The sequence below is a fragment of the Phodopus roborovskii genome, unplaced genomic scaffold (genome assembly GCF_943737965.1).
Source record: "Phodopus roborovskii unplaced genomic scaffold, PHOROB, whole genome shotgun sequence".
In the NCBI taxonomy this organism is placed as follows: Eukaryota; Metazoa; Chordata; class Mammalia; order Rodentia; family Cricetidae; genus Phodopus; species Phodopus roborovskii.
This window is the reverse complement of record NW_026126447.1, coordinates 34,910,001-34,920,269: the sequence shown is the minus strand read 5'-3', so window position 1 is coordinate 34,920,269 and position 10,269 is coordinate 34,910,001. Positions and strand designations below refer to the sequence as shown.

The 10,269-nt window shown below is 41.5% G+C and overlaps 1 protein-coding gene across 1 annotated transcript in view; it reads left to right on the top strand.

The window, feature by feature from the left end:
- Positions 1 to 627: 627 nt before the first annotated feature.
- Positions 628 to 10,269, top strand: part of CUNH1orf141 (chromosome unknown C1orf141 homolog) — a 35,143-nt gene continuing 25,501 nt past the window's right edge. Inside the window, exons 1-4 of the mRNA XM_051187984.1 lie at positions 628 to 741; positions 2,559 to 2,753; positions 4,823 to 4,980; positions 5,566 to 5,657. Coding sequence (XP_051043941.1) covers positions 640 to 741; positions 2,559 to 2,753; positions 4,823 to 4,980; positions 5,566 to 5,657 — 547 coding nt within the window. The 5' untranslated portion in view covers positions 628 to 639. The remainder of the gene's footprint in view (positions 742 to 2,558; positions 2,754 to 4,822; positions 4,981 to 5,565; positions 5,658 to 10,269) is intronic.

Genomic DNA, 10,269 nt, shown 5'->3' with positions numbered 1-10,269 from the left:
GGATTTTCAGATTAGCTGCCTCTAGATGCCTGCTAAGTACTGAATACCAATGGACCAATTTAAGTTTAGTTATCTGTATGAAGTTGAGGCCTTTGCATGCTTTTCATTTAAGTTATATCATGAGGGTCAAAGAGATGGCTCAGAGGTTAAGAAAACTGGCTGCTCTTCCAGGGGACCTGGATTCAATTCCCAGCACCCACATGGCAGTCCACAACTGTCTGTAACTACAGTTCCAAAGGCATCCGACACCCTCACACAGACATCTGCCTCACACAGGTAGAACACCAATGCACAAAGAACAAAAATAAATAAGTTATTAGAAAAATAAATTAAATTATATCATGACAAAAGAGAACAGATGTTCAATCACACAGCCTCACTTTCAATAGGAAGCACATCTGGCTTTCATGTGACAAGCTTGAAGTTCTGGGTGGGTTCCTATTAAAAAAAAAAAAAAGCAATTGAGCACTTTTATAATTCTGTGGCTGTTTCTGTGACCAACAAAGCTCTGAAATGTACCCAAAGCAGTAATTGAAATGGGCTCTCTCCTTATGCCTAAATAACCATCATGTGTTTGTGTCTGAATTGAATTGTATACTTCTTCTTCCTCCCTTTTAACCAGGAATTGGTTGACAGAAGATGATGGGGAAAGTCCTGGAGAAGTTAAAAGCCCTGGATGAGAATGCAAGGGTACTTGCAGCCATCAGAGCAAAGGTATATGAAGTGGATGCTAAGAACACTGTACTTGTTAGAAAGTTAACATTTCAGATAAGATTTGTACTTTACAATTAACGATGTATTAATATGACAAATTCATTTATATTTTCATATAAATGCCGTTCAACTTTGTAAGAAGAGCAATTGAAAGCCCTTTATCTAGGTAAATAATAAAAAAAAGTGATCAAGTACGTAACTCAGTGGTAGAGAGCTGGCCCCAGTAGCACAAAAAAGAACAGCAAAGACAGAAATTAACCTTACAAGATCACTTCTAACTAGCTGTTGTGTTCTAGGTCACATTTGTATCAAAACTGCTTTAAAAAGTACTGCCTCTTAAACACCAAGTATGTCTACCCACAGTTGTTACCAATATGCTAAGTATATACAAAGTTACTGGTAAATACATGAAAATCACCAAGTCCCACACCTACTGTAAGCTATTTGTGTTTGACAGCTGCCACAAGAGGGAAAAATTAGTTTTCTTCAAAGGAGTGATAAGGAGTATAACAGTCACACTCCAGGGCAGGCCTCATGCTCAGGACTAGCTAGTCAACACAAATTGAACTGCATATTTATTGTGTGTTTTGTCTTGGTTTGAGGTTCTTTGTTTTTAACAAAGAAAGAACATGAGGTGGGGGAGCAGATCTCAGAGAAGCTGATTAAGAGGAAAGAGTATGATCAAAATGTAGTGTAGAAAATTCTCAAAAAAAAAAAAAAAAAGATGAAACTTCAAAAAGGGAAAGTAACATTTGGCATTGTTACTGAATTAATAGTAATTGGACCATATAGAAACAAAGTAAACTCAGAATTCTAGGAAAAACGGTTAACAAATACTTCCCAAATACTAGAGTTTCAGCATATATGAACAAGTTGATTTTTGTTCCCTGGAAATTGTTTATAAAGTGTATACTATAGACTCACAGTTGCCTACAGCTCCAACCGCCATCTGGCAGGGAGGAAACCTGTAGTTTAGTCTGTTTGACTTCTGCATATCCTTCAGCTAACGTGTGTGACATCTCCAGCCATAAGGTCTTACCTAGTTCAGTTCTAACACTCAGCCAACAATACAGACAATAGCCTTTCGACTTTAGTAGTGTTGGAGACCTCCATGGGCAATCACTCATAGGCAGGCAACCTACCACTTCCACTGGGGCAATCCCCTAACTGCCCTATTGCTCTTGGAAGTGCCTTTTCAACTCACAGTTCTTTCAAAATCCTCAGCTGATATTTCTACTGTTCTTACACAATGTTTTTACAAGTCTGTAAAAGACTCAATGTATAATAAATATATGTTATGTATGACATATAAATGCATTATATAATTTAAAACATTTTTACACTCATTCCAACCAAGTGTTAGTTAATCTTGGGATTTAAAAGCTAAGGGAATTTTTTTGTAAGTTGGAAAAGTTTAATATGACAAGAAAAGACCCCATCACTTGAAACAACTGTTTTATCAAAGGGGCAAAGCCGAGTACAGTGGTGTGGATGAAAATACTACTAGCTTCCCCTGTTTCATTGTCAACTTCTATGAGACATCTGGTCTCTTTATCCTGGGATGCTGCCACTGCTGGAGGTCCATTCTACATCTCCCAATGGTCCCAGAATTGCCATCCAGGCTTTAAAGCCTTCCGAAGACTCATAAGCACAGTATTTGGATTTCTAGCAATCCCAACTCCCAGAAGGAACTCTGCTTGACATTGATCTTGCCACACCTTTGCTTTCAAGTAACCTGGACAAGTCCAATCATCCTTTTTCATCCCCTGAGCGTTTGTAGAACCTTCTGATTCCAACTTATCTGCCAGTGTCATTCAGATCTGAAGAGCTCTCCTTCCTCATAGAGATGGTATCCCAGTGTGGAGATCAGCAAGGCCATTGAAGACCCACTTCCGTGTTTGGAGCCCATTCCTACCCGGCTTTGGAATGGGCATCAAGCACTGGCTCTCAAAGCCACACTTCCCTTAGTCATGCCTGTCCACCCTCTGCTGCCTTCCAGTCCCTGGCACAGGGGCACTCGAGCTGGCAATAACTGGCTTGTAAGTGGGAGTCCACCAGGAACCTGTTTCCCTCTGATTTCCTCAGATCCTTCCATGTTGGTCTGAAGGAGGAATGAATAATTCTATTGCTTGGTTGCTCTGCTTCTACTTCATGCAGACTCTTCCATCCTTTGTCCTTTGACCTCAGAAGCTAAGTAGTGAGAAGCTCTTCTCCTTACCTAGAAGTATCTCCTGGTTGAAGTCATTCAGATATCGAATATTCCCTGCCTGTCACAGTTTCCTACACTGTGCCTATTAGGGTCCTATCTGCATGCTGAACCGTGGGTTTTCTTTAGCACTCAGACCTGAGGGTTCCCCTCTGTCACTTCTACACCACTCTCTTGCCACTTTCTAACCTTCTCCCAGGTTCCAGGTCTTTTGTTCCCAGGAAGGGCTGTCTGACAAATGTAGCTTCTACATTCTTCTCAAGAGTCCTCCACACTATGAGAAATGCCATTTACACTTACATCCCATCCTTTTATTTCGTCCTTTCTACCAAATCAGAGGCTAGTGTTGAGATTTGCATCCACATGCCTTTTTCTTATGGTAATTCCTTTCTTACATGGCAAGTTCATGCTGGGTGAACAGAACCTCGGTTATATGCAAAGACCATACAAGTGATACCATAGCCTGCTTACCATCACATCCATGGCATTTACAGGGATTATAATTATCTGGCTCATTAGCCAGTTGGGAAGCATGTCCTTACTTATGTCATAGACTTCAGTCATTCAAGAGTAATATTACCAAGTTCTACATTGAGGAAGATGATCACCCTGGGATATCTTGCAAGGATGCTAAAATCTCTGGTGGCTCAATCCTGGTTGCATGCCTTATCACTCATAACAGGAAGCACACAGCCAACACTACAGAAGGAAAGAAAGCCATGTCAAAATTGCATACAAAGGATGACTCAGTGTCAGTAGCATGACTTACTACTACCCATCAGAGGAGGCATGCAGCTGCAACTCTCCAAATCATATTTGATTGTTGGTCCCTGTACAGATGTGATTTATTTATGACTCTTTCTGGAGAGAGACAAGCAAACATCTTCTCATCATAGATGGAGCATGGACGACAGATCAAACAGTTGGTGAACCGATGAGTTTATGGGAGTTGATTTATGAGAGCATGCAGCTACATCACCAAACGCCCACCCCAGCATCAGTGATAACTCATAAAAGCCACATCCTTGGGTTCCCTTCCCAACTTGCAGGAGGCTCCATGGAAAGAGGCTCCTCTTCCCCAGCAGTTGGTTACAACTTCTATAACTTTAGAGGGACCTTGAAAATCTTTGACCTTCTCAACTTCCTAATTCTTATAGGTTTCATGAGCTTCCCTCCAGGCAGGAAGGTTTCAATTCAGAGGAAATTATAAAGGTCTCTCCTTAAACACTAAAAAATTAGAGTTAGAAGGGCTCCTGAATGGTTATCAGTGTGTTACCTTTATTAAATAGATGGGGAAAGTATCATAAAAGTCACAAAGTAAAGGTAAAAGACTCTTTTCAAGCTTAAATACATAATGTTTTCAGCCTTCAATTTTATTTTTTCACTTCTTTGCTTTCTTTTTTTATTATTTATTTGTCTTATTTTACATATTGAGCCCAGTTCCCTTTCCTTCCCTCCATCTCTCCCTCCCTCCCATGTTTCCAGACCACCCTCCCAGCCCATCCCTCCTCCACTCCACAAGGAGGGTGATGCCTTCCAGGAGGGATCAACAAAATCTGTCAAGTCATTTGGAGTAGGGACGAGGCTCTCCCTCCTGCCTCTAGGTCAAGGAAGTATCCCTCCATGGGGAATGTGCTTCCAAAGTCTTTTCATGCACCAGGGATACATCCTGGTTCCACTGTCAGCGGTCCCTTAGACTGCCCAGGCCTCAGCCTTCAATTTTAAATCTTAAATATTTTCCATTATTCCCTTACACGTGAATTCTGTCTCTGGCTACATCTCAATCTTTCTCTGTGTGTATGTATGTGTATGTATAGATTAATTTTTGTCCTTAATATATAGAATTTTGCCTGTTGAAAGAACACTTATTTTTTCTTTTTTTTCATTTTGACGTCACTGCAGAAAACCAACGTTCATCTTGAGCAAAGAAAAAAGCCTTTGACTACGCCCCTGCTATCTGATCTTCATGAGGAATTTGGAGGCACAATTGCTCCATCTGCACCTAAGACAGTAACAGAGAGCGTAGAAGATAAATCATGTAACCTTAAGAAGTCAAAAATGTAACTATCATAATTCAGCTGAAAGCTTGAAAGTGCCATATTTGCCTTAGATTATCTGATAATGTGAGAAGCTAAAACCAGCCCAGCATAGTGGTCCACACCTTTAATCCAGCACCTGGGAGGCAGAGGCAGGAGGGTCTCTGTGAGTTCAAGGAGAGATTTAAGAGGATTTTTATCAGGAGAATCGACTCATGGGTTTATGGAGGCTAGGGAATCTAGACAGGCCCTCTGCAGGCTGGGATCCTTGGGAAGCTAGTACCATGTTATGGCACCATATAATTGCTGTCATCCTATCTGATGTGTGAATTGTCCCTGAGACCAGATTTCACCACTTTCCATTCAAATCTGTTCCCCAGATCTCATAGAACCAAGTTCATGTCAGCTTGTGAATATTAGTACCTCATGTGCCCTGTTTCCTGTCCTAGCAATAGGTTTGTCCTGTCCTCTCCACTTAGGGTTCTTTATCCATTCAGTCTGCCTTCTGCCCTCAATGGGCATGGTTATGTTTCTCCAAATTTGTATCTTAAATCTGTTTTGTAAATTTTCTGATTATTTTCATTCATATTAACTTTCATTCTTTTCCAGTCGTGTATCTTTTAAATATAAGACTGAACCGAGAAGTGCCTTTGAAGAGTCAGATTTACCTGGTCTTGCAACAAACAAAAAATATGCAGAAAGTAAGCTGCTCGGTAACTCTGTGTGTAAATATACTCACTTCTCCTTTCATTTATTAATGAGTGCTTTTAAGTAGTGATTAATTAATTCCCTTCTCCTCCTTATTCCACTGTATATAAACACACACACACACACACACACACACACACACACACACACACACACACACACACTAAGATGTAATCTCACCTTATTGCCCTGACTGGATCTGAACTTCTGGACTCAAGAGACAAGAGATCCTTCTGGATCATCTTTTCAGGTAACTGAGACTCCAGGCATATACCATCATACCTGTTCACAAATACATTTTTATGAATATATTTTATGTTTATATGGTTGTTTCTTTCCTGGGGAGACATGAAGACATGGCAATTACCCCAGAAAGATAGGGTACCAACAGACCAAGAACAACTATTCCATCCAAGTCAAGTCTAACAAATCAAAACTCCATTCAGAATATTAACATGAGTATACATGGGTGAGGGGCTACTTACAGGAGCATGGATGACTCTTGCTAGGATATCACCAAGAAGTCCTTTCCCCAGCAGCTACTGAAGAACCCTAGCCCTCAGTCAACCTTCCCACCTTCTATATTTGCTGATAACCCTTCCCAGGCCATGTACACAGTGACAAAATTACGTGCTTCTAGGGCAGGGGTGGTGGGAATGGTGACTGGAATCTTACGTGAGAGCCGAGTGACCTTCACCTCTCCTAGGAAGGAGTGTTAATAGCTTTTGCCATAGACTCTCGTGTGTTGTCCTTGTTTCCTTACATAAAGGTCAAGTCATTCTTTGTGTCACCACAGCACTTGCTGAGGCCTGATGGTCAATGGTCAAGTCACTCCTAGAGGAAATTGGACTATTTTTCTTTTTTCTAGGACATGACAACTTTTCTTTTAGCCCAACCCTAAGTCTTTCCTTGCAGCTAAGAAATAAAAGTCAAGTATGAACCACTTCTTTAATAGAAACATAATTACGGGATTAGAAATTTTAGGAATCTGTGGTTCCAAATCCAGGGTTTTATAGATTTTTTTTTTCAGAGGGGCTCAGTGTTATCTGTTACTTTTGTTCTTCTCTGTCATTGTTAACCTGGTGGTTACACTATTTTCCCGTCATTGTCAACCTGGTGATACACTGTTTACACCCTCCTTGACTGAGGCTTCTTCTTATCTATACCCTGCCCCATAATGCCTAATGTCTTGCTGTGTGCTATAAATTCTGGGAAAATGTTTACACGCATGGCCTTTACTCTCCCATTTCTGTTTAAGCATCAGCCCCCTCCAGTCAGGATCCCTCACTCACTTTCTGCCTAAAGTACCCATCAGGATTAGCAGTGGCCCCAGGATTGCTAAATCTAAGCAACACTTTTCATCTATATTTTCTTCCACTTCTCCAGACTCAGTTGCTCATTCCCTCTTAAAATCCTCAGCTTTATGTGTTTAGGACTGTTGACACCAAACACAGCTCTCAATCAAAAGAAATAAAACAAAAAGCTCATTTTTTACCCAAATATGAACATGGATTCCAATTGTCCCAAATAACATGTTCCAATGTGGAAATGTGCTTTGGAGGTTATCATAGTTAAGGCACAAAAGAAAGTCATAAACCAAGGTGTTTTCCAACTGTACTGATAGGAACATTGAAGTTATAGTTAAGTGGTGAACTCTCAGCTAGAGGTTTTACATGTTTTCTGATGACTTTCTTACCTTTGGGGATGGTGGATCTCATGGTTGACTAAGTTAACACATTTGGAAAAGATTTACCCTGAAAGTCACAAGGATGTTTGGTCATCCACAGACATGGGCAATGAATGACTATTGAAAATCTCACCAGAATACCAGAGATCGCATGTCTGTCACTAAATAATCAAAAAGCAGAATCTTGAAAGCTCATTTGATATAGAGAGCCAGCAATCTCAGAAACCATAGGAAATCTGCCTCAAGCCAGCTCCCACTAGTGTGTTGTCTAGGCAGCTGGTACAGAGGTGATTAATCACTTCAAAATTTTGTCTTGAACTTCAGGTTGGGAAGCCTGCCTAGTCCAGGAGATTCATGATGTTCGTACTTCTTTTCTTATCACTGCCTGCACATTCCCCTCATTATCAGCTCTCTCTGTGCAGTGAGGTGCTCGTGTACACCTAGGCCTCCCCGGTCCTACATTTTTCCTGAGTCACCATCCAGACTATATCTACGTTAAAGGTTAACTCAGGACAAACAGGTGATAGGAAGTACAAATGTGCTCTCACACTGCAGATTATGAAGTTCCCCTATTTGTCTCCTGTTCATTCCTATTGTTATAATAAGTCATATCAGTTTTACATGAAATATGGCATCTGCAGCTGGGCATATAATTGTTAGTTAGGGATCTTAACGGAGAGGGAGGCTGTGAAAGTCAGAGCACAGTTACAACAGCAGATAGATATGCAAAGGTATATAAGCAATGGAGAAAGCAGGAAGGCTGCCCTGGGGCCAGGGAGGCTGGGAAGCCAAAGGCACAGGAGGTTGACACTGAAGAATCCTCCTCTATTCTTCATGTCAAAGGCAGTGTCATCAGCTGCCTTAGATTTTTGTTCAGCCAACTATGCCTAGCCTATCAGGTTAAAGCAGCATCCTTCTACATTCTTTATGGTTACCTCTCTGTACTAAATGATCTACTGTAGTCCATATTGTTTCTGAGGTGAAGCTGAACAGTCAGGCGGGAGCTAAACCATTTTTTGTTGCTAGGAGCTATTGTCCCATGTAGCCTGATTAAATTCCTCATGATCTTAAGGCTATTACCCAACACTCTAGATCTCCTACTCTATCATTAATATTACAATTAGGCTCTGCTGTGAGACCACCTCATCAAAGACAAGAGTTTCAGATGGATGGTCCTGGTATGCTTTCCCTACTTTCTCCCTAGCCTTATGCAATATGAGCCCTCTATCAGTCATCAGGACAATAGTGAACAGGGCCCAAAGTCTGCCAACCTAGAGACTAAACCAATCACTCTGACAGGGTCGTGCCAGCAGGATGGCCCTGTGTGATTCCAATTTAGAATATCTAGTGTGAAAAAGGAGGGTATGTGCCTAGTAGTCTCCAAGTCTTTATTTTCCCCATTATTCCCCACGTTGGGATGGCAGGGGCGGGGTGAGGGTGTTGTTCCTCTTAGTAGGGAAGAGTAGCATCGAATGAGAGTACCCTGCTGGGTCCAAGAAGGGGGCACGACTTCAGACATTTTCTTTCCAGTCTTCTATAATTTCCCTTGGACGTGGGAAGGCAGGTTCTGTGGTTGCCACACTTGGGCTGAGGGTCTTATCCCTTCCAGCGTCACATCCCTGCCTGCCCACTAGTGGCTGCTGCTGCTTCATCCTCCTCCTGGCTATGGTTTTCTGAAACAACTTCGGCATTTCTATTTTTATAGATGATTTTCCTCCAGTGAAGACCAAATCTTGAGTGTACACTACCACAAAATCCTGAATATGAGAACCTCTCCCCAACTTCCCAATTCTCTGAAAAACACTTGTGAAATAGATGTAAAATACTTACATAATTTAGAGATCCATTCAATGAACGTATTTACACAGAATCAAATGTGTAGAGTGGCCCAAATTACATTATACTAATTTATAATAATATGCCACTTTTTCTTTTTTATCTAATCATAAGCAAAGTTGGAGTAACTTGATAGAACAGACCCTCAGGAGTTGCCACGAGGAGTGGAGGCTATGCCACCTAACAGTCTAAGTTCTGAAATACCCAGACAGAACAGAATAGAAAAAAAACTTTAAGTGGAGAAACAAGACATAACCTAAGAAGAAATAGAAACACAACAGAAAGCACTTTTAAGGCAGAAGGCAGACCAGCCTTAGGCTGCCCATCAAAGCAGAAGGTTCAGTTTTCTACATGAAGGTGATAGAAAGCTTTAGAGCCAGGAAAGGGGAAATCCCCAAATAGAATGGCTTAGTGGATGCTTGGAAGCATTTCCACCCCGGAACTCCAGGAACTCCTACTCTTAGTCTGGCCTCAGGTTCTCTAGGACAACTGAATGACTTGCTGAGGGTCCTGAGGCTTTTCTTCTGTGAGCCAAGTGTAGCCAGAATCCTGGAGGTTAAGGTGTCTGTCAATACAGAAGCCAACAGAGACAGGAATTTTTTTTAAATTTTTATTTATTTATTTTTGGTTTTTCAAGACAGAGTTTCTCTGTGGCTTTGGAGCCTGTCCTGGAACTAGCTCTTGTAGACCAGGCTGGTCTTGAACTCACAGAGATCTGCTTGCCTGTCTCCTGAGTGCTGGGATTGAAGGCATTTGCCATCACCGTCCAGCTAGGAATTTAATTCTTAAAGCACTCTTTACTTCACTCCAATATCCTAAGCCAGAAAATCTGCCTTCCCCAGGCCATCTTCTGCTAACACATCTTATAGAGAACCACAACGAAGGCAACTAATCATTTCAAAGTTTGCACCTGGAACTGGAGAGCTGAATCAGCAGTTAAAAATACTTGCTGCTCTTGCAGAGGACCCAGGTCTGGTTCTCCCAAACCCATAAGGAGTTCACACAACTATCTGTAACTCCAGTTACAGAACCAGTGCCGTTCTTGGCCTCTGCTGCTCCCACCAGGCACATACATAGTACAC